We start from the raw sequence: 26,176 nt of genomic DNA, 5'->3' as shown, positions 1-26,176 counted from the left end.
CGGCACAGGGTGATGACCCAAGTCAGAATTAAGGCCTGTCAGACCTTCTTGTTTTACCGAAGAATCCTGTATGGAATATTTTCTTTTTTCGAATATCCTATTTATTAATAAAAATGCAGATTTTGCACCTCACATTTAACTCGATATCGAATCAACGTGTCTAAATGAAGGTCCGACAATCTAAACGGTGCAGCCTGAGCCTTGTTATTTCCCAAATTGATCTAAAACGTTGGATTAATTGGCTCTCCAACACGATACCATGTTGCCAAAAGAACGCTCACATCCAGAATTCCATTGGCTTCAGTTGTGGCCAATCGAAGCTTGACATTCGAACCGTTTCTGGATCAACTTGCAATCGGAGTCGTTGTTGGTGTTGCAATGTTGGTTCGGCGTTGGTAACCAACCTTGGCTCTGATGCAATTACTTATCGGTATTTATTCAAAACAATTAATATTTAACGGAGTTGACTGACGTTGGCACAGCGTTACGTACTCGAACAAGTGTCCCAATTCAATCCTGAGTATCATTTATTTCACTTCAAAATACATCGATACAACATAATCCTTGTGCTAAAATCCCGTGTTATAGCAATATTTCATTCCAAAATACAATTTTCGTTTTTATCTCCATAAAAGATCCGAAAACGTATTATTCCGTTTGGTTCAACACTTATTTGAACGAATAACAATATATGTAGCCAGCATGACGTCGATTATTGGATCAGTCAATCGGTTCAGCTTCGGTTTTGGCCAGATTGGACAGGTATAAAAAGATGAAAAACTGCGTTCAAGCTGTTACACTTTTCTTTTAATATTAGATTAAATTGATAAAAAAATTAAATATGCGTTAAAAATCAATTTTTTCCATTTAAACAAGTACCGGTCATACTCGTATTTTCTCGTCGGACTTTTTTCTCCGTTTGTAATGGTGCTGCTAGCGGAACTGATTGTAAGACAAAATGAAATGGAATTCGTCGTAGAGGTAATTTGTATGGTCAGCAGCGATTTATTTCGATACTTGGCAATCATCGCATTTTTACGAGGACTAATGTCATTCTTACGGAGGACAAAATCAAGTAGGCTGTGCGGTGCTCATCCGGGAAGAGGAACGAGCTGTGTCCTTCCGGACCAAGGCAACTCGATCTGGATCCAGATATCATCGTGGATCGAATCCCAATCCCACCAGCTTCACGCCAACGCAAGGTGAATAAAGATCGAAGAAACTCGGAAGCGGAGCGTGAAATAGAGGTCCGAACACAGCGGACACAGGCGTGGAATGGAAACAAGAATTGTCTCATCGTGAGTCGCTGTGTCAACATCGGGAGTTGGAAAGCGGTTGATTAGAAGATGTCGCAACTCGTTTCGATTCACACCCGATTGACTACGCGTTCCTAAATCTGCTCAAATATTATTTATTCAGTCTCCGATCGATTATCTCACATCTGCGGAAAGGTTTCCCATCATAAAAAAACTTTACGTAGGGTGAAAGATCTCATTTGGTACTTATACGAGATTGATAATTATCCATCGCGGTTACTTAACCGTGTTCCATTATCTGTTACAACATTTCAATTCCCCTCGTTTGGCTGTTTCCTGTTCTGATTCAGTAAAACAGGAAAACTAATGAGGTTTCTACGATCTGATTGTATACCGTAAATGACTGACTATGATCGTTCGTCAGCGACGGAAGTTTACATCTTGCCTTATGGCTTGCGTTTTCTTACCCTGTGTACAAGTATGCGTATACATGAAATATTCTCCTCAAGTTGACGCATATTGTGTCAGATGATTGACTCTTAGCTCTGATAAATAAAACTGTATTTTACATCGTTGGAGATTCGGGATTCGGAAATTAGTTCACATCTGGTAAAGATGTGTTCTAACCGTGAAACGGACTACTGGGCGTGCAAACGGAAGTTATTGAATAAAATCGAATAAGGAATGAGAAGAGTACACAAAAAAGTTTCAACCGACATACAGCCTGAGGCGAAGTGACTCAACTGTGTGACTCCCGCGCGATTCTCCGTTACTGTCGCCTTTTACCTAGAAGTTTCGTTTGTGAATCATTCAGTCAAGTTCTGCTCTTATCAAATTAGTTATAATCATCCGCAGAGATGCGGCAGCGGTTACACGTGTTATTACGCGCGTTCAAACTCTGACGACTACATTTCGAACCCGTCTCAAATTCAACATGACTTATCGTTTGCACCGATGTTATTGTAATTCATGCAGTTATGAAACTTATTACAATGCTGTTTATTCACAAACGATTATCCAATATTGAAGTGCAATGTACCAAAAAATCAGGTATATCGGTGGCTATCACTGCCATGTTTGGATAAAAACTGACACGTGCTCTACAGACACGAGAAATTAACACGGACAAAATTCACCACATGATATATTACATAACTTGGGCTTATTTCATGATTTTTATATTCATTATGCACCGAAGAAAGAAGGAAAAATTCCTATATCCCGTTTAAAGTTTGCTTTGGTAGTAGTTATAATATTAATATAGATTTTTGAGTTATTATAAGAACATTTAATAATTTTGGTGTATTTGACCACACCGTGCAAAAAGGAGAGGTATTGTTTCCTTTGCGCGGTATCTCCGAATGGCGCTTGAGTAAAAAATAACAATTAAGTGTTTTGTACAAGTCGCAAAAAGGTTAAAATGTCATTGAGAAATCGTAAACATTATGCTGGTGCATTTTGTTATGTGTGTGACAAATTTATTAAAGTACGAAGTATGAAATTTGAGTAGAACAAAAGTGAGAAGCTACGTGATTTTAAAAAAATTACCTATTTTCTAGAAAGTTTATTGTAAGTAACAAATAAACACACTTCAATTCCGCATTTAAGTCTCTTTTCAAAAATTTAAATGCGAACCTGTAGTTTGTTTAATTGTCATTTACAATAAATGTCTCGGAAGATAGGTAACTTTTCATACAATCCGAAATATCGTTCTTGCTTCTATACAGAAACAAACTACATTTAATAAAACTATTCTTTCTTGTATTAGTTAGGTGGAAGAAATCAAAATTTTATATCTAGAACTCTGGCGGTTGACGTAATTTTGATAAACATCACAAACAACTGCTGTTTTTATTTACCCCCAAAGGAACAATCTCGATGACGAAATTTCAGAAGGAAAGTGCAACCTCTTTCACGGAGTTTTCTACCCGTTTACCTTCGTGCAATTTAAGTAAAATTGACGCTTAAACGATCAGCTGATCGACAAGTGTAACGCCATATTGCCCTGACTGTCTTAGAGCAGTTGCTAGCTGTTAATATTATGAACTTCGTTTGTACAGGTTAGTAAATTTGTTCCGTTCGCAAGTAAGAATGATTCATTTACTGTTTTTCGGCATCGTCGCGCATAATCAAAAAAGTGACGTACTTCTTGGAGGAAATTGACGACACTCGCAGTTTACATAGACAAAAATTCCTATTGTGCCTCATCGCAAATAATTTCCCTGTGAATTATCCGTAAAATAATGCATAATGCATGTGCTTTGTTGTGTTTCAACAAATCCCGTTGTTTCGTCAGAAGACGAGATTCAGCTTAGGAAAAATCGAATTTTACCGGTTCGTAGTAAATCGTAAACGCTACGCTCATCTTCCCAGTAAGACAAAACTATTTTCGCTCCCACCCCCTTGATAAAAGAAAAAAAAATCAAAAAAAAAAAAGAAACAAAAAAAAGCACACAATCCGAGGTCAACAAATATTGACCCTAAAAAACGTTCCCAAACAATTGCAATGCGTATAGGTAAATTTAAATTCACCCGATTCCTACGGATTTCGAATTTCAATGTAAAGTCTGCATTCCAACCGTTTATCGTCGATGCGAGAATTCACGAAACACGCTGCACGTTCGCCTAATATATCCTTGCCATTCGCGATTACGCCGAATTCTTCTCATCGGCGATTAAAACGAGTGGATACGTGATATCCGTCAAAATATCCGCTCACTGATGCTCGGCGAAAAATAATACGTATCTACGTACAATGCAATTCAAGACCTTGTAGTTAAAGGATTCACAGCACGCGGTCATCGTCCGTTTCAAAATATTCCACTGTTTCAGTTTCGGGGAATATGATTACCAATAAATATTTTTGCGAAAATATCTATGGGAAATACCGTAGATAATATGTAGAGGGATTTTGTATTATAATGATTCAAAAAATCTGTGGCGTCGGGTAATCGACAATCATTTTACCAATTAAGTATTTGAGTGGAATTGTTTTTTTCCATTCTTAGGGGTGCATAATGCAGTGCAAGCAAAAATAATGAGGACGTAATTTTTGTTTTTCGATAAAAATGATAATTTTTCATGTCATAGGTGATTGAATTTCACTGATTTTAATATATATAGATATATCTTAACATGGATGACGTCGCAATGTTATAGTTTACAATCTGTTATATTGGTGGCAATTTTGATTCGATCGAAAAAATAAAAAATATGTCCAAAATATTTTTTTCCAATCTACAAGAATGTGAAATAAAAAAATTTCATTCAAATACTCAATTCATTGGTAAGACCGAGATGTCGAAAATTCTCTTGGCCGACGTAATATTCGAGGATTAGATCAAAAATTTGTCAACTATCAATACCCAGCGCTTCTAAAAATAATCGCTGCATCGATTAATCGAGTCCAGAAAAAATAATCGAATAAGACTCGATTGAATCGGTAAGAATGAATCAATTAATCGAATATTTCGTATTTTTTTTTTAAACAGTGCATATGACACCAAAATTTGATAAATTTCAGTATGTAGTCTTAATAGCAGAAAAGTTTTCTGATGATCTATAGTTTCATTAAAAATATTTTTCAACTTCAGGTAAAAATATTTATTTATCTTTCACTTATTCATATGAAATAGATACTTAGTAAGTAAGACAATGATAATAATTGATACTGTAATCACATAAATTGATATTGTATTGCGTAATTCATGGGAGTTAAAAACCAGATATTGATTGCGAGTGAAAATAATCGAGTCGGTAGATTTAGCGAGTTTGGGAAATAATCGATTCAATCAAAACGTGATGTGAAAAGTTGCTTTTGTAATTAGGTACGAGACACGAAATGGCGTCTTCTGAATTTGAGTATTTCGACAGAAACGCAAATGTGCTTAGCGCGATCTCTTGTATTGATATAATTTAATTTAAAATTAAAGTCTTGTCATCGTTTCTTCTCATTCTTCTACGCGTTGCCAGATTCATTCCGCGATACAATTCGGGCTACTGAAAAAAAAATTCATCGAGAAACTTGTCGACCGTGAATTGGCGGAGAAAATTCATAGTCACCGACGTATTTATTAAGGAGGACTGGTAATACACATGTAAACGTTCGTTACGACGGTCGTTTTGTTATCACCGAATTTCAAACCATAGTGTACAATTTTTGTAATCTCGAAATCAAAGAATCGGCCGGTTGATTGATGAAAAACGGATGTAAATCGAGCCTTGTAGAATTAAAAGTATGCAAAGCAAAATGGCAGCAAACTGAGTGATCAGCTGATCATCTTAGCCTTGGTTTTAGCCAAATTACCCGAATATGGATAGAAAATTTCGTGCAAGTGATCACACTTTCCTTATTCGTTGGAATTGAATCGACGAAGATAAAAATTTATAGGTTAAAAAAGTAGAGGTTTATAATTAGCTGGCACCCTGCGCTAAATTGCGTTTTTCGACAATATTTTTGGAATGTTTTTAAATACTCGGTTAAATTGTTCGATCGTTTTCTAGATTCGACGCGTGCCGAACGGAGAAAGGTTGCAAAAATTTAGTGTTAGTCATTTCATTGTCTTACGATTCCGATAATCCTTATACAGAGAAAAAGTGAAGTATTCATCGAGAGAGTGAGTTGCACTCCAAAACGATGCACACGCTGCTTACTATACCCGTGACATGTACCCATCCATGTATGTGCGATAAATATACCATATAATATCGTATACAAAAATTGTCGGCCAAAACAAAAGGCATTCCCAGGCATGGGATGTGGTTGAATTGTTGTGATTCACCCATGGTCAATAGACTCGCGGGGTTTTTGATCACAGTTTATATTTCATCGCCTTCCTCCGGTGACACGTATTATGACTACTCCGTATGTAATAAAGAAATAATCCAATCGCGGTATTGTGGCTTTGCGGCAATATCGCGAGGGATGAGAAATGCGAAATGAATCTCGACGAACGTTACATCTTTACGAGGTGAACGTCCACGGCTTGATGAGTTGGAAATCAACACTATGTGCATTTATCAACATTAACGTATTCGGAAGAAACGATGTTTCCTCTCAAAATGCAGAATGATAAATACTAGAGTAAACGTTCGTTCGGGTATTGATTTTTCTCTTCGAATTGATTCAAAGTTACGAAAAATATAGCAGATTTGTTTGATTTCATTTTACGATCATTGGCAACGAATATTGCTATTTTTCGATCAACGTTAATGTCAATTCAATTTTGGAAAATTCGATATTCGATCGACTTGGAACCAAAAATCGACATTTTTTTTTCATTTTCAAGGAAACTATGGAAGCCTAGGAATATATTAATTTGCTAAATTAACAAAAAGTTTAATTGATTTTCAACTCACTAACATTCGTCAAAAATGAAGCATCAAATTTTCCAACTCTTTAACGATTTGATCGGATAAATGAATTACATAATCGTACCGTTCAACAACTAACGCATAACGCCCCTAAATCGAATGCTAACTGACAGTGCTAAAATTGAGTTATAATTCTCACGTAACTTTATTTTTCAGTTGGATGCTTTATTCAGCATTTGGCGTAAAAATTGAGAAGACATTCGACTGTTGTATAGTGACGATTGTGAGTAATACGTGCGATGTAATAATTGAAAAGAAAAAGGGAACAGTTTATACGTGATGTAAACCTTGTGCTTGTATGATTCCATGAAAAATGTTCACAGAGGAACTTTAGTAATTATGGAGCAATGAGATTCGTATCATTCGACAAGAAGTGTGAAAATTCACCGGTCGACATTTAGAGACTACATTCAACCACATCCTACGAATGAGTAATGTATCCTCAATTTATTCACGTACAAACGTGCACAATACGAGTAAATGTGACTCACGAATTATTAATCCTCGACGCGAGATTCCAAATAATCTCCGCTTCGTATAAACAAAAGCTCCACAGGATTTCTTAGCGGTAAAACATTCATCAACGGATGTCTTTCCTAGAAAAAAAAAAAACAACTTTATTGTACGAGTTTTAATTTATTGAAAAGCTGTTTAGTAACTAATTATTTATTTGTTCTTCTCTTCCAGAGAAATAAATCAAGGATATTTTTGGTTTGTTTCTACTTTTTAATTCGAATAACGAGTGATGAAAAAATTATATTTTTGATCGTATATTTTCGTGGTTTCGGTAATAATAAATATTAGGATGTGACAAGAAAACAAATTTTCTTTTCCTTGTTTACAGGTTCGAAAGTTTCATTCAGGAATAAAAATACGCCTGTTAAAATTTGAGCTCTTAATATTAACTCTAAGAGGTTGCCCATCACATTTTTCTATTTTTCATAAGAATAACACGAAAAAAATGGTTTTTGCTCCTTCTGATTATTATAACTAGCTAACGATGCGAATTATTGTAAAAAAAAATTTATTCACACACCTAAATAAATATGGCGATAGTTAAAATATAAAAACAATATTGAGGGTGAAATGCAACATGAATTTACGTCTGAAAATCGTATGAGAATTAGAAAGAAATTGATTTTTAGTGAAATTATTGAAAGTGTGACGAAAAAAAAATAGTTAAAAGCACGAAGATTTAATACGCGAGAATTATCCGTCCCTCAAAAGTGTTTTATTTACGAAATGTGTAATGATTCGTTGAAAACGTCGAATTGTTGGTGGGTCAAGGCTGGTAAACTCCCTTAGTCTACAAGCTGTTATTCCATGACTGTTCAGAACTTGCGAACCATTCGATTTATTTGAGTAAATATTGCGAAATTTATAAAGAGCAGGGAAAGAGAAAAAGATACCATGAGACGTGTGTGCGGCAAAAATTGTTGTAAAAAAATCATTCAAAAAGCAATACTTGAGCCAATGGTAGAATAATACATCTGGCGTAATCCCAATGCAGAATAAAAATTAAAAAAAAAAAAGTTATCATAAATTCACAGTTGAGTAAAAAATACATCATTGTCATTGCAATTATTTACTTGTTTAAGAAAATAAATTTGAAATTGTTTCAAATTCCTGTTGAAGAGAAAAAAAATTATACAATTGAGAAATTTTTCAATACTCAAATAATACGAATAACTTAATAAATTCGTAGTTACGAAAAAAATACTTTATCGTAGAAATTATAACGAGCTTTTTCGTCTGTTGGAAGAAAAAAAATTTGGAACCATTTTGAACGTAGTAAAAGAACAAAACCTGCTAATCACAAAATTTTCTCATCAGTGCGGCGGTGTATCAAATTATTTGAAATATTACAACTCGGCACAAAAATGTACCACGATTACTATTCAGAATCAATTTTTAAACGATTCTTTGACAAAGCCAAAAAAGAAAAAAATGACAAAAGAAAACCAACTAGATTGTACGCGTATTTTTTCTTCAAGGTTTCCCGATAGCAAAACATCGATAAACTTTATTTTATTTCATTCCGTTCCTTGCGATAGTTTGCAGTCAATATTTACCGAAGATAGGAAACAATATCTGTTAACACGTCGTTATAGAACACGGACAAATGTCACAAGTCGCGTGAACCTTTTTCCAACTCCACCCAATCCACCAAGATAATAGTTGTTACAATCTGACTGCGATCTCTGTATGCGGAAAGAAAATCACCTGGACAACTCATATTATGTGAGAAAGTCGTCTTTTAGACGTCTTTTGGACAAGCAAAAAGACATCGTGAAGCTGTCTACCTCGGACAATGTAGAGACATAGATTTTAATACATCGAAAGGATGTCTTAAGGCCGTCTTTTTTGTACAATATTTCACCGCCAGATGGATCTGCATCTCAAATAAAATAGATCCTGTAACGCGCATGCGCATTACGTTGTAGCAGACGACGGACCATTTGGCCGTTAGATAATCACTCTTTATGACGCCAATAGCGATTAAACCATACGCATATCGTTATTGCTACGGGTAAAAGTTTCATGTACAAGCGTATGGTTGGATAACAAAATGCCGTAGAACAGCAACATTAATAAAACTATCATTCGTTAGGTGACCAATGCGCTGATGACCGTGGGTATATATCATGGTTACGCGTTGTGTGCTGCACTTTTTTCATTGCACAGGTAGCATCGCTAAAATTCTCGATTAACAAATTATGCTCATTGTTATCATTCGGCTACAAATCAGCGACTTGACTTACTATTTAACCGATAGGATGCAACGACCGTGTAGAAAATACCGTTGCAGATTTTTTCTTAAAGAGCATGCGACCACAAACTTTGTTACACTTATTTGAATATCGTTTTCCTGAAACTGAGTTGGCTAACTAAGCAGCATAATTATACGGAAGAAAATATTTCCTCATTATCCCTTATATAGTAATTCACAAACCAGAGTCGTATCACTGACAAATCCCACTTTTTCCCTATGAACGATAAAGGAAATTCGTTTCAGCGATTAGACAAAAAATCAATCCAACGATTCAGGTATACAGGTACGTACCTATATACATATACATGTGTACACAAGTTTACAAGCCAGAAAAACTGGGTCACAGCTGATTGATACGGACTGATGTAAGTGAGTTAAAAGTACAAGCAAGGAAAATGGGGGCAAAACGGTCACCAAGGTTGAAATTTTACAATTTTGTCGGAATAAGTTTCTCGAATTATTCGAAAGTGTTTTTCTTTGCTTGTTTCTATCAAAACTTCGCGAGTTCTCACTTAGTTTTTTAATTTCAATTATACCGAATGATTTTTGTTCGCGTTTACTGTTTGCGTTTGTGAACATCGAAGTAACTGTCGAAACTTAGTGCGGCTAAACCAAAATATGACCAAATTGACAGAAATTTGCTCCGTCGTGTTTTTTTTCGATAACATTTTCTTTACTCGAGGTTAATTAATTTCCAGCCTTTTTCATCCTTCACTTGTTTCATTTCTTCTATTTTGCGACTCGATGCTAAAATTTTATAAAACATTGCTAACATTGCAAGTTGTTGCGCTGCTCGTTGCTGGTGCTGCACAGTGAAAACGACTGCGGGGTCATTCGGTATATACTATAATATATAATATATTCTTTGCACAATTTTTGTTCACTCAAGCATTTCGATAATTTATTCACCGGGGTGGTGTGATGTGTCAAATATATCAAGGGCCAATGAATTATAATGAAACCGAGATAGCCAAACCGTATTTAGAACTACACGTAAAGAAATGGTCCGATACTAGATCATATCAGAAGAGAGTTCTCGAAATGTAGGGAAAAACCAGAGAGAAACGAATGGAGTAAATAAAGGAGTGAAAAATTTTGATTACTTTATTGACAGGTTTCGGGAAGGGAATAAAAATTCTTTCTTATCAATATTTGTGGTCGTATTTATACTTTATCGTGTTTTTTTTTTTTTTTTAATCCGTTTGCAGAATTTATATATTTTCAAGCTTACACGATTTTTTTAATACTGTGGAAAAAAAATTTGTACGGTCATATACATAATAAACGTATTCTCTAATTTGTACATCGGTTTCTCATTCAGAAAAACTTTTTGTTTCGTCACGTTTGTACCGTTAAATATTTGATTTTTTATCATCGCGCTGACAGCAAATTTTCATCAACACAAAGTGTATTGAACTCGCTTCCGAATAAAAAAAAATAAATAAATAAAATAAAAAAAAAATACATGTTTCAGAGACTGCTGTTATAAATATTTATATAATAATTTTCTAATCGTAATACGAGCCTGATTAGCGTCCGCGATATTTCTCAATCAAAATGAAAAATCGATATTGTTTGTGATTTTAAAATGTGAATAAAAGTTTCACGGATTATCAAGTTCGTTAAGACGTTCGTTTTCCATTTCTAATTCAGCTGGAAATAAAATGACGAATATATAATTTCGCTACATATGCATAGAACGATATACAACACATTTGTATAATTTCAATAGCCGCAACTTTGAGCCATTGTTAGAACTGAGGATTAATACCAGCGTAAGGGAGATTCATTCGAATCGAGAGAAGGGGAAATTCAGGCTAATCGTACGGTGGGGGGCCACCTGTAAGCATAAAACCAGATGACTGGCAGGCCGTGAGTCAGAGTGGCGGCGGAATTCGATAGGCCAGCTCGCGATCGCGCCTTTTTTCATTTATTAAACACCAGAAGAAAGCACATTTCTCATTTTATTACAGACAAATAAATACGTTCGTATATAGTTGTTACTTTACATTTCACAACTGCTAGTCGATACAGATAACGGGAATCGGAAATAAGTGCATCATATATATGTATGTGTACATACACATACGTATGTGATATATACATAAGTGTGTTGAAGTATCGTTTTCATTTGCGTATCGTAACAGGCTTGTATAAATTTATCGTTAAACAATATTAATAATCGTTCGAGAATCGTTCGGAATACATTTAGATAAATAAATAAACAAATGAACCAAGTCTGGAAGAAGGGAATGATAAATTAATTAAAATAGAACCGGTGCTTCTAACTCTGTAGTAAATTCTTTTTTCTGTATTAAACAGACGGGTGTAACATTATTAACGATAACGGTATTAATGACAATAATAAATAAATAATGCTTCTTATTGTATTGAACGTGAAGAGTGGTTAGTGCTATATTAATATACAGTAATAGTAGAACCGAGCGATCGTATCGCGAGTGGCAGTAATCGTAATGAAAATAAAGATTTTTCTACTTCGTTGACTGCTCAGTTTTTGAGAGATCGATTAAAAAAAAAAAAAAAAAATAACTCACCAAAGGAAAGAGGAAGCGATTGTCTTTCGTGTCAACAGAAAAGTAAATTAATGCGGTAGTAAATATAACGCAACAACTTGATATTGAAATATACAAATTCATAAAAAAAAAAAGTCGAGATAAATTGAGGTAAAGATAATGACGAACGGACGTGAAATGTCAGCGTCATTTCGTACCCTCCGGCTTGCCGGAACGCTGATTATCATGCTGGTTTGTTGCACTGCCCTTTGTAATGCCGAAGCGGAAGCTGCACCTGTTGTATCGGAAACTGGAGCCATGGTAAGTTGATGATGAACCGTAAAAAAACCATTTCGAAAAAAGTAAACCAGACTAAACTGACAGAGAAAGAGTAATGATTGAAAAATGCTGGCGCTCACGTGTAGCAGTGTTATATACGTAATATGTATCAAACATGTTTCTATATTCATATTTTGAAAAAGACTTTATTTCAGAAAGACGAAGTACATGAAATTTTCACCGCATTGTTCGATCGCAAAATCGCCTTTTTCCAATTTCTTCAAAGTATAGAAAAGGCAAATAATTCTTACCACTTTGAGGAATGTGTCTAATTTTTGAAATTTTGTTCCTGATAAATTAACAATTTTAAAACAGCTAATTAATAATATTTTTAATGAATCACAACAAAATATTGTTTATTTTGTATCGATTGTACCGTTATAGGAGGTTCAGTTAATTCAGAATGTTTAAAAGTTGTAAAATCGTGAGAGAAAATAATTCTTAACCATGTTTCATGGGGTCTGGAGACATTTGTCACTCTTCAAAGAGTTCGATACACACGATTGCGAGAAAATATTGTTTCTCAATCTATCTTGTTGTCGACTTATTAAATTCGTCAAAATGCTGGTTTAACGACAGGGAAGAAATATAAGTACTTTTTTTTACAAGGCGCGATCAAATTTCGAACAAACTTGATTTATGGTTCAATCTGACTGTGAATGTTTTTTTTAAACGAGCGAATTATTACGGATGCCATACCTGAGATTTTGAATCTACGGTAAAATGGAACCAAGCCCGTAAATCATGAAACTGAAAAAATACATGTCAACATATTTTCGTTGATAAAAAGAGCAGGGTAATATGTGCGATATGAAAAGTTTAATACAGAGTTCAGACTTGTATATCCCAAGTGGAATAGTTGTAAAAATTGCGTCGAGTTTAGGCGTCGAAGTAAATTCCTTGTGGATGACGTGCCTCGTCTACTTTCCGCTGATAAAAGGAACGTTAACTACATTACAAAGATACGGTGTTGACGTTACTCAATCTAATTGAATTATATACTTGCTTACCAAATGTGTAGATAGATGAATATCGGGTATTCTTATCTCAATAACTGTGTACTTATTTCACTTAGTCGTCATTTATTATTTGTATGATTGTTATTATTTTTTGTTTAAAGGTAAATCTGAAATCGTTCTTGACATTTACAGTTATATAAAATAAGAAAACTTAGTGTTGACGAATTTTCATAGTCAAAGAGTGTAAATGTACCCGAACAAACGTACTTCCAAGTGAAAAAGGCCACTGAATTGAGTGAGTAGTAGTAGTTATGTAGTTAAATATTCAGTCATTTCGATAGTAAAATGAAATAAAAACGCTTGTTATAGGTGAAATTGTGTAAACAATTCTCTCAATTTACTATACTAAACGTACTTTCGCTTGGAAGTAGAACCGATCGAATTGGGTGGGCAATTATCGACATAAAAATGGTCAAATTTAAAGCATTTTTTCTTATTATTCTTTACTCGGTGGAAAATCGCTGTAGTGTAAAAACGAACCATGGAAGATATGAATGTGATCGAGAGATTATTTTACTACACTGATTGTGAGTTGGTAAGTGAGACCGGTTATTTCCATATGACGTAACGAGAGATTCCACCTCGTAACGTCACTCACCTTCACCGAGGCTGTGCTCGGGTATCTCAATGACTAACTACCGGAAGACGGCTGTCCGTATGATCACAAAATGAACGATCTAAGACGCAACCGCAAGCGATTTAACCGAACGTGATAACTTTACAACGGATTGTAAGATACGCGGAAAGCGATAAGGCAACAAGTCGAGTGGAAAGTTGCCAATGAATTGTCACGCTTCTGGCTGCATCTGAAAATCACGCAACGCGTATGAGAAAACAATCTCGGCGAACTCGGCCATTTTTTTTTGCTGACCACGTGATGTTGTCCTGAAACTTTTTCTGCAGTTTTTATTGCTGTATCAGTTTCATGCGGCAGTGGTAACAGAATTTATGGTCAGCTTTTGGAATCTTGTGTAGGTAGACTTATCGAAACATAAAATCTGGTCAGATAAAACAAATTCTACTCGAAAAAGACCGCATTTGATATGGAAGGTATTTTTTTGTTTTCTGTATTTATAACGCAAGGGAATCGTAACAGCTGCACAATCTATTCTGTATCTTGATAACTGTGAAATTAACCTGAAACAATCAGCTGATTATTCACTTCGGCGCCATGCTACTTAGCCATGGAGACGAAGTAATCAATCTTAGCAGTGGGAACATCGATACTTGACCTGATAATATGTATGCGCTCGCTGCATTCTTAGTTAGAACTATTTTCTTGTATTAATTCCTTTTATCACTCAGCAGTTTATATAACCTGACAAATTTGCAGTCACTTTATTTATTGTTAGACAAAGAAGACAACATCTCACATTACATTTGAATTTAGTAGCTATTCCAGTACGTAATTTTGCCTGGTTTGTAAGATCAAACATATCGAAATACGCCATCTGGTGTAAGAATACATTGTGTCCTATCATAGCTTGATTTAATTTAATCTAACCTAACCTAGCGTCAAAAACAGTTGTATTTAATCTGAAAATTTTTTTCCATCCCCTTATATGACTAAAATCAACTCAATATGATAAAACGGAATCGTAACACATTGCGCAAGGTCTTTCGTGCCTTGACCTCGGTGAAGTGAACCTCAAACGGTCAGCTGATTATCGACTTTGACGCCATGTTGCTTGAGCAAAGCTAGGCGAAGTAGCGAAGCGCTGCAGTAGGCCGCCAAGCAGTGGAAACATCGATACGCAGTCAGACTCGACGGCTTACTATACTTACACGCATGTTAACCGCCAGGGAAGGATAATGATAATAACAATAATAGCCAGGTTGATAAAACGCTTCACCCGGGCAAGGTCTGCGCCGTCGAGTCACGCGATTCTTTGTCTCGTCATAACGCGCCTGCCTGCACTGATGACAAAAACAGTTAATTGCACGCAGCAGCGACGAGTAAGTCACCAGACGACCAAAACCGACCAAAACGTCACAAGTCAGAATCGATCAGAGATTCGAGAAACGTTTGCACACTCCGCCGACTGGATAAAGGTCGCTTCCGCTATTGCGCACACATTCGATTTTAACCGTCAGTTATTCACAATGCAAAACGGAACTCGAAAGCGGCTATCGATTTGCACATTTTAATATCGAATATTGTCGGTCAGTAAATTTATCTGCTCGAGTTTACACTCTGCTTATAAATTTCAACCTGAATTCGAATATCTCGAACTTTGCAACCTTGAGTTAAATAAATTTGTCGAACATTAACGATGACCTTAGCATCGATATTTTCAAACCCTATATGGTGATCTCGAAACGTATTATTTATTATTCATTATAACCGGACTTAAACTGCGGGGGAGGAAAAATCTTGAACTGAACACTCAAAAAAATTAAATATTCTTCTATTTTCTACCATTGCAAGAAAGAACGCTTCAATTTTTCTCTGTCAGGGGGAATTGAGAACCTTTTCTTGGGTACAAGAATTGCTCTAGATTGAAGCAAATACTCTTTGTAATAATTTTTTTTTCATCGTTGAATATTTCGGTGCACACAAACACCTTTTATAATTTTTGATCCAGCAATTTAAATATCTCTATAACAAGATGTAGAGCAGCTGTTTGACATCTTATATGAATCCAAAGTGCAGTCTCTCGCTTACCTTGACTTACGTACGTTAGCGGTTTACAATGTCTGTGACCGCAACCGTAACCGCTTTAGTAAACGTTTCAATTTCTGTAAAAATTCAAAGGCTCATCTACAATCTCCGTACGGTACAACCTTGTTATTGGTTGCATCTACAACGAATACCCAGACATATGGTAAATATCTACAATCTGATTGGCTATCCGTAGAAACGCTTCAGTACAAAGTTAAAATTTGGTTAGATTCGACGGAAACAGATTCTACGAAACAGTCACCAGTTGGCATTGTAAACTTCCTACTGAAGGGGTTACGGTTACGGTAACGGACATTGTAAACCGTCATTTAGTTGAAATATGTCGATGGTTGAGGTCAATGATAGTCTAAAACCGGAAGCGAGTAGTTTTTCGATTGCTGGAGCAAGTGGAGAATCACGATGGTCAAATTCTATGATTATACGCACGCAAGCATACATGCAAACCAGTGCGTAAATCACGTATCTAATATGCTTAAGAAATCCGCGCATTATCTCATTGTAAGTCGAACTCGATCATGACGAGAATAACATTTTTGAAACAGCTGAAAATTGCGCCCTCGTTCTTCCGCCTCAGTGGCAATGAGACGCGACTTGAATTATATACATTACTTTTATAAATTTATTATATACATATATATTTAGTAACTTGCTATAAAACGTTGTTGCTTCTGAAAATTATACTTTTCTGTTCTTCCGAGTAATGTATTATGTATCCTCAAACTTTGAAAAATATTAGGGTTTACATTCGCGGGATCATTATGATAAGTTCCAAAAATTGAGGGAAACACTCGCTAGTTGGAGGTTATGGCATATTTTGCATATCTTCTCATCAATTTATCGAACTATTCTCAGCGGCGAAACAAGTGCAACGATAAACTATGTATTTGGGAAAATTTGAAGCGACTTCGTGTGCGTTCCGAAACTAGCTGGCAGCGCTAAAAATTCCCTAGGACAGAGGCAGAGCTAGTCACAAACTCGACAGCGCAAAAGAGATAAAAGACAGTCGACAGCACTGGGAGCCAATTTCTAGACGCACCCTTCGTCGCTCGGTAGAAGAAGAAAGAGCAACACTCGATTTGTTGAAACAGATGGTAAAACAGAAGGTATCCCGGAATCCCTTGAAAAAGATCGTCTCGTATCGTAGTAGGAAATTGTTAATGATGTATGTGACTTGACGCGGAAATAGATGGAGATCATCGTTGTCTTCGTGGAGGCAGCGGCCTTCGTGTGAGAAGATCCCACAGTCCGAACACGAATGAGCTGTCATTGGAATATTAAGAGTGAGGCGAGCGAGCCTGAAGCAAATGCGGCATATGACACGTGTAAAATCCCTGTTTACGATATTATTTTCACTCTATTTCTTGTTGTTTGAACAAAAACGTGCAACGCATAGTTTGCCAGGATTTCTGCCCTCTTCGCATCAACACGCGGTAGGAAAATTCCTATTCAAATCTCTTCTTCGTGTTTATCAAGATTAAATTCCATATTGGAATAAAAGAAGACTGCATGCGTGGATTCGATTAAATTGCGACGTGTCGCCAATTCAGTGCGCCGCACGTGCCGCTATCTGAATCACCGTGGATTCGAAAACAAGTGAGAAACTCCACAATTCAGATGCAATCAGAGCTTTGCGTCGCGTTTCGCACTCTCTTAGAATACTACCGCAGAATATAAAAACTGTGTCTTCAGACCGAGATAGCGCGAAGATTGTGATTATCTTCGCACGAGCTTTCGAGCTCGTTGCAAACGATAAATTATCTCGTATCTTCTCAACGTGCCAAACTTGTCCACAAATCTAATTATGTATACCTAATGTAACTATCTCAGTAAAACGAAATAATGCCATCAGCTTCGGATCATCGCATGCGGCTCTCTTGTGATTAAAAGTTTTATTAATAGCAAGAAACTCAACAGATCGGGAAAAAAGTTAAATCGGTAGCATTCAAAAGTAATTTTCAGTTTCAATTCGTGGATTTCGAATGAATCTAACTGGATTGACTTTAGTGGCAGGTTCTGAACCTTCGGTTTAAAATTGAAAGTCAGCTAAAGATTTTGCTTTCTTTGCACACGGGAAGGTACATAGCGAGAAACCGATGCAGAAGTGCGACGAGGAGATTGAGAGAAAAAGAGAAGAAGTCAGCAGCGGAGAAACATGTGCCTAACAGATAGGACAAAGACTCTTTTATATTCAGTACTTGACTCGAAGATGCGAGGTTCTGTGGAATACTGATGCGTTCGATCGCATTGACAAAGACCTCTCACTCAAGGCCGGGCCGCCCACCGAAATTTGAATAATCATAAAAGAATGCAAAACAAAGAGGAGATCTACGCAAACCAGAGACGCGCTAAAAAGACAGGAAAGAAGAAAGAGTCAACATAAAGACTTTCGTTATCAACTCTATTAACTTTCAGTTTCTGTCTTTGATGCTGAGCGATCAATTATGCATTAGGCGTACATTCCGGTAACAACAACGTGCAAACGATAGAGTTTATACAAAATGAGGATGGTACAAGTACAACTTAAGTTGATTTAAGCCGATCTAGGTGAAAACAATGTCATCGCCCTCTTTTTACAATAAAGTAATTGAACTTAAATTCTTGATCAGATCTCCGCGGATTGGCCGGAAAAACAACTTGGATGAAACGAAGATGAGGGTTGATTATAATAAACTAATACTTGTCAGAATCATCAACATATAGAAAACGCACGTCGTCGAGTAATTTGTGCGGAATTCATTCGCCAACGAAATGAGCTATTGTTCTTTGATATCGGACAAGCTATAAGAATTTGACATCGATAATTGATCGTCGATGATACAAAGCGTCCCAGATTACTAATCACTGATCTGTTTTGATCAGAATACAGTTTTCAGTCTTTTTTTATACCCAGGTAATAGTTTTTTGATAAAAGTTATCAGAACTCAATTCAGTTGTTGATTCTAAACCTCTTATTCTTGATTTTTCGTTTTCAACACTTTTTGACTGGACTGTACAACAGGTCTGTTTACCTGTTGCGATTACTCGTTTGCTATCTCCATGGAGGGATCGATTCATATTAAAATCGCGTCTGCAACGCTGCAAATGACTCGCATGATATCAGTTCGTTGCAGTGATAATAATGAGAAAAAATACGGATGCCAGCAGCGTCCGAGCGATTAGTCTTCTCAGGAATAATCGCACGTGTCATTTCGCCTCGTGGCATGGAACTTGCGGCCTGATGATAATTTTTTCTACAGTGAATCGTCGAGGAGCGAGCAGGCTGCACCTTTCGTTTACACTACACAATCAGTCATGCAACATATTTGTTTAATGAATCCCCACGCCTTATACCAGGGCAACATTAAACGCGTATCTACAATGCCTACAGAAACGCCTTGGTACAAATTATATCTGTGATAAGGAGGCAGAGATATGAGATACGCACTCGCCAAAGATTATTTCGTTTTACGTACACATCGTCGCTGAAGGTTCTTTTTTTTTAAATTCTTCGGATGAAGAGCTACGGAGGTGAAATAACGAGTCTGGAAAGCTTATGGAGCTGAAAGAAATTACACTTTCTTCACAAATTTAATCCCAGGAAAGGACAACCTTGATTAAGGGGATGCTTTAGTTAGTACTTACCGACCGTGTCAAATGCTATTCATTGTGACTGTTATTAACGCCTATAATGCATTATTTATGTAAATATGTCACAGTCGATACAATTCTACATGCAAAGCCGGTTGCGATTATCAACGAACGAAATATCATTTCTTTTTTCAAACAACAATGCCAAGAAATGCTTCCCGCGCGAAACGAAAAATATTTTGGATATTTTAGTTTGGCATTCCGCATAGAATAGCATTGACTGCGGCACTTCTACATCAGTAGTGTGAGTACGCTTTGATAATATTATAATTCAGTAATATTTTGCTCAGTCGGTAAAGAATTACTATAGCATGCTTTTAAACGATGAAGAATACGTATCAAAGTTCGAAAAATTGGCGAAATCACATTTGCAAGCAATTTTCTCTCACTTTGTGGTAATGGCATATTACTATTATAAGACCGAATCCCATATGTTCGAATTTTTCCACCAATTTCCGACACGTTTCTAAGTGATATCATTTCCCAAAGTTCTAAGCTACATCTCATTTACAATCAGGCAAAGAAAGAAACTGTGAAATACGAATTTCTGAGTTCTTTAGTAAAACGGGAACATTCGAAACAGCACAAGTTTAGTAAGGAACGACTATTCGATAAATGTGTTCTTGATCAATTTGCATTCGTCTCGATCATCGATGACGCAGCTTGTAATTGGGTAAAGCGATTTTCGTCCGTTTTTCTCCAACACTTTCGTTTCGTATTGCAACGCGGTGTTAATTGTATTCGTCGTATCGATACCTGTTACGTTAAGTATAAGTCATCGATGATTCACACCAGAAGTTATTCGAATACTCGCCTCCGGGGATAGTCTAATCGACGAACTTGCAGGTAGTGGATAATTTTTACTTGGAAGTAACGCCTTGATATTGAACGACAATCTTGCGGAAATTCAAAGAAACTGATTTATCAGAATTCAAGCGTAATTACACCTCCGGCAATAAATGAACCAACCGAAGACTGATGAATGAACGTATTCATAGTCTGACGTACTACGCGCAGGTGAAAGATGAGAAGGCGCCGTTTCAAGGCCAAATCCAAGAACCAGAGCCGTCAAACTTTCCCGATTTTTTTTTTTTTTACAATTTTCTCCGATGACGTTCTTTTTTTTATTCAACCCAGCAGTCGTGAATTTCAGTTGCACTTATTTGCATGTTTCTATAATAATCCCTATGATTATTATTTCTTTTTCATTATTACCATGAAATTACTAAATTAGATCACATTAACCACATATTAATGTGGTTGGTTTTGTATGATTTTCATTTGTGTAAACAATATTGTCTATATAGTTACAAAACTATCCGAGGAGTTTATAAAAAAGGGGTGGGGGATCGGTGACGAAATATTAACTGTACAATTTTAGCACGCCATAGATCAAGATATATTGCTTATTGTATACGTGAATATCTATAATGCTTGATTACGCACACGTCCATTAAATAACGGTTGTTTATATCAATCCCGCCATTACATAAGCTAAAATTGCGGCATTAGTCAGTTCGGTTCGATTATTAATCGTTTTATCTCTTTCTGCAATCGTTGTGAAAGCAAAATGACGCCAATGATGCATGTTTTTCCAATTTTTTGAGAAATTTTTTTCAAGGTAAAGCAAATGAAAAAAAAAAAAAAATAAGCAACGACTACTCCTTTGTACTGTATGCGTGATTTATTATATTATTTTTATCTTGGATACAATTTTAAGAATCGAGCTTAACCACATTGTTATTTATACAATCCGCTGTTTACGGTGAATTGACTTCCTTAATTCTGGCTTCACATCGTCTTCTTTGTCCTTCTATGAGAATTAAGCTGCATCTATATATAAACTTTTACACAATCGAGTACAGGAAATACCGCGAATCAATCGCGATGCGCACCTGTGCAACAGTTTCGATTAAGGATCCACACTTACTAGGAAAAAAACTCACGCACACATATAATACATAACATGTATAATTCGACTTTTTATATCAGATTCGTAGATTCGAAAAATCTCTCTATTCAAATAGGAGTCATCGTTTTTATCGAATTCAACTTCGTTCACCTTACATTGGTCACAACTTCTGACATTTCAATTTTACGTTTCTTTGTTTCTTTCTACTTTCCTGTTCAGACTGTACACCCTATGTATCCTCAATTTAAGTGTCAGTGAATCATGCCAGACGGTGCAACAAACCGCACAAGAATGCGTAAAACGTTTTATTCGTTCATGCAATTGTGCTACGTGACACAATATTGTAATCATTTGGAACTATAATCGCACTTCCTTTGCAGTCATAACTGATAATACATATTGCATAGCAAATTTTTTACCCTAAAATAATTTTTCTCTCGTTCCTGCTTTCTTTTCTTGACAAGTGGACTTTATTTTTCTTCTTCTTGACATTGATGAAACAAGTTTTTCCCTCAGCCTCCTGCTTTTCTGTTTTCAAAAATATCTCGGCAACAAATAGACTGATTCAATGAATGCGGTTTTTTAATCTTTTGAGATTATGAGCTAAAATTGATCGAGCCTTAACTGAGTTATTTGCGAAAACTCGAATTCTCTTCGTTCGGTCAGCTGTACGTCTAGAGAAGAAAAAAACGGATTTTGATGGTGTCAACCTGAATCGATACGCTACACTATAAAAAATATCCTTCGCTGACGAATAATAATATCATTCTAATTTTTGTTTCTTTTCTCTGATTACAGCGGTACCTGTCCCAGTTTGGGTATCTCCCGCCAGTGAATCCAGCCAGCGGAGGAATCATATCCGAGGATACCCTCGCCAAAGCTATTGCTGAATTTCAATCTTTTGCCGGGATAAATATAACCGGTAAGTTTAATATATCTACACTTCTTCGTATTTCGTACAAGAAACCCGCGACAGTGTAACGCAGCTAAAATACCGTATGGATCGAAGTTTTTGAATCAAAAGAATCAATTCACAAATTTTTATTTTTATTTTGTTCTGTTACAAGGCCGGTGTTCGCGAGTTTTTTACCGTCTAGTCAAACGTCAATAAGGTCCCAACAAGGCGGGTTAATTGCGGTAGATGTACAACGGTAAATGATAGGTCGGATACGAAAAAGGAAAAGGAAAATTCGGATCGGTTTTGCAATTGTAATACGAAAGGAATTCGCCGAAAGCCTGCCCTAGCGTAAAGAATTATGAGAATGGCTTGTTTGCTGGTGGGTTTGTCTGCAGCTTGTTGAACAATTCGCCCGGGCAAGACGTTCACTGCCAAGGATAACATCTCGGTGCACTCCGACTGTATATAGATATAATATGTACATATGTACAGCGGACAAGAAACTCCTCTCGGCAAGGCTATGCCTAACTCCGAGTTGCAGCGAGAATCCCCAATAACCGGCGTCTTTCACCGTAAAAGACATAAATAAACGTTTATAATGCATACGAAGCTTATAAACACGACAAAAGACCTTAAGAAACATCGTAATTATGATTATATCCCTATACGTATATAATTATTGTTTTTCATCTTAAATTGCTCCAAGTAATTTGATTTCATTTTTACAAAGGCTTGGCTTAAACCCTTTCACTAACATTGGGATGCTCGGTGTCCCATCTTAAAAATTTTTATATCCTGACCTTATCACATTTTTGTTTACAACTTCAAATGATCTTTGTTGCTTCGTATGACTGTTAAGATACGGAAAAGTCTATTTTGATTGTTTTTTAGATCCTACATCCGCCATGTTGGTTTCGCCATTTTGGATTCATAAATTATCAAATTCTGGTTTCAGATTCGTGATCAGCTACAACCCAAAAACCCCCAAAATATTGAATTGATAAATGTGTTACTGAAACGGTTAAATTCACGCTCAAAATATTGCAACGTTGAATGCCACTCAAATGAAACCGGAAAATAAAAACACGTTACGCCGTAAATTTTTGTTAGCAAAAAGCAGTTGAAAAGATATGTTTATTTATGAAAAAGGGGTGAAAGCATCGCGTTCGACTATTTTTATTCAACGCGGTTTTAAGACATCTGAAGGACTATTTTTAAGAACAGACGTTGATGAAATAACGACAAATTTAAAGGAAAGTGACGTCAAAGTGACAATTTTCAAGGAAGTAATTACAAATTTTAACGAAACAGACGTTAAGCTGACATTTTTTCGGTGATTTAAACAGGTTTAAGCGGCTATTTGTGAAGAGATCGGCGCTATGAATGAAAAATTCAAAGAAAACGACGACTTCGCGGCGATTGTTTTTACTTCCATAAGACGTTATCAATTCGACTTTCCGGCGTCTTTTGCTTCTGATACCACGCGACAACAGTTTCAGGTCACTGGACTGATGCACCGGAACGAAGCAGCGCATAAAACGCATGAATATATGATTTACGATATCCAGGATGGCACACAAGACGTCGCGACGTGTCAGCCCATGTATCAAACGTTACTAATTCTGCAGTCCGCACTATCTTCCGGCTACAATATCTCCTGATGATTCACTCTCGGCTATTAATCCGGGAACGCGAATTTAAATTTCAACCAGAGTCCACAGAATACGTTGTAGGTGCACATATAATGGGGATTCCATGCCAAATCACCGGGATTTAGACAACATCGTTTTAAATTTGAGCAGTTCGAAATATTTAATATTCTTTGCTGAAAGAAGCTGTTGTTCAAACGTTTTGAAATCGTCTTGCAGATAAATCAAAGATAGTGTCAGGCAACGCTGTCAACTTTTTTTTGTAGGCAAATACGTCTGACCGACCATATTGAAAAAAATTTTTATTTTTTTTTTTACAAGTCTCACGCCGTGAAACGTTCTCCTTTTTGCATTCAATTTGTTTGTCGTCATAAATGAACCGTTACAGTCAACGTTATGGTATTTTTAGTACATATATCCAAGCAAAATATTTATAAAAATATCATTGAGTTTTCTTAGAGAATATATTGAAAATTTGGAAAAAATTTAAATACTCATAACTCAAACACGCAGCATAAAATGAGCAAAAGAAAAGAATATACATAAATTTTGAGCGTTCTGGAGGGGCTTTGCAATTGCTTGAAAATATTTCAACGAGGCTGAAAATTGTGAGGTCAAAAAGGGGCGGGGATATTGTCACAGAATTTCCTATATATTTTTTATGCAATTGCGAGAACTGTACCTATTTTTACAGACAGTGCATCACCGCGGCGCTTCGACAGAAATAATGGTATACTCATTGTCAGTAATATTTTTACAAACTAGTCGCGGTCCAAGGTTGAACTGGTAAATATGTACGTACATGCATTTACGTTACATGCATGTAATTATTCAACCTTTCCTCGCGTGGCGTTACATGCAAATAAATCCGTTTCCCGTTCTTCTCATCGTCATTGCCGTAGCTCGCGGAAGGGGAATTGGTTCCGCATTTTATATGCTCCCTAATTAACTTATACACATCATCAATGCCTAGTCAGAGGCCGGATTATACGATCAGAACTCACTGAGCTAGCTGATCTTTTTCTAGTTCTTCCCTTTCTCTTTCTCCGTTCGTACAGCTCGGGGTGTACAGGATGATTTCACCAGAGTGTGAATCAGTTGTCACTGAGCAGACTTTTTCTTTTTATTCGGTTCTGGTCCTGCGGTTCCCAGGGATTTCCTCACTAACAGGAAAAGTATACCTACGGCCTCTGGTTTATGGATTCAGCTCATCGTCAAACTTCCCGGTTTGTTTCTAATAGGCCTCTTTTCACTACCAATCACTTCGGTCAAAGTTCATTATATCAGCAGTTCGACGAGGAAAATACCTCGGCAAACAAAACCTGTTGTGTGTTTTTTCCGTCGATATGTTTCATCGTCCTCTAATGAAGTTTCAATGATAGAGACTAATAGATCCAAGTGTGAGCGGATACACTAATTCAAAACAATAGAGAAGTAACTACAAATAATTATCGGTGAAGTAATCTATTCTAAATTGAATGGAAGAAGGCCGATTTGATGAAACTACGTATCAGGATCTTCACATTTCTAGCTCCATAAACATCCGTAGAAGTTTGACCAAAATCCTTGATCCGGAGGCTTCGTACTTTTCTCAATCACTCTGCGTGTGGAGCTGCAGCTTGTACCTGCAATGCAGGAAAGGACTCGGTTTCGCTAAATCGAACAATTGTTTGCGGTTACTTGTCGGTGACCAACTTTCCGCGTAAAGTTATTGTGTAAAAATCGGTTGCGGAGGAATTCATCTCGCGGATTGGAAACCAGCTACTTGGGGCGAAGCCGCCGACGTGACTCGGTTGGTGTTTTATGGATGTATATACCTATGTATACATATATGCACAAGTTGCAGAATCAAAATTCCAACCGCGGCGTCGACTCGCCGCCTCGTCGCGTTGCAGATCATTGAACTGCAGGACTTTGCATTCGCTCTGATGATCCTGGGCTTGATACGTGTTCACGTGACTCACCCGATTCGTTAACTTGAGTCATCTCGCTTCGTTTAACAAGCCGAGGTTGATCATCTCCGTAGATTCATTCCCGCCGTGAATCATGTTCCTACACGCATTTTGCACCCTGTATTACACATTAATCGGAGAGACCTTCATTCGCTCTACCCGGTTCCCCATCTCAACTCCTT

The 26,176-nt window shown here is 36.6% G+C and overlaps 1 protein-coding gene across 4 annotated transcripts in view; it reads left to right on the top strand.

Moving 5' to 3' along the window:
• The first annotated feature begins 11,280 nt into the window (after positions 1–11,280).
• Positions 11,281–26,176, top strand: part of LOC124174691 (matrix metalloproteinase-14) — a 28,361-nt gene continuing 13,465 nt past the window's right edge. For all 4 annotated transcript variants that reach the window (XM_046554080.1, XM_046554078.1, XM_046554081.1 and 1 more), the window contains exons 1-2: positions 11,281–12,236; positions 22,294–22,417. In XM_046554080.1, the coding sequence (XP_046410036.1) occupies positions 12,096–12,236; positions 22,294–22,417 (265 nt within the window). In that variant the 5' untranslated portion in view covers positions 11,281–12,095. The remainder of the gene's footprint in view (positions 12,237–22,293; positions 22,418–26,176) is intronic.

The sequence above is a fragment of the Neodiprion fabricii genome, chromosome 2 (genome assembly GCF_021155785.1).
Source record: "Neodiprion fabricii isolate iyNeoFabr1 chromosome 2, iyNeoFabr1.1, whole genome shotgun sequence".
NCBI lineage: Eukaryota > Metazoa > Arthropoda > Insecta > Hymenoptera > Diprionidae > Neodiprion > Neodiprion fabricii.
This window is presented reverse-complemented; position numbering and strand designations above follow the sequence as displayed.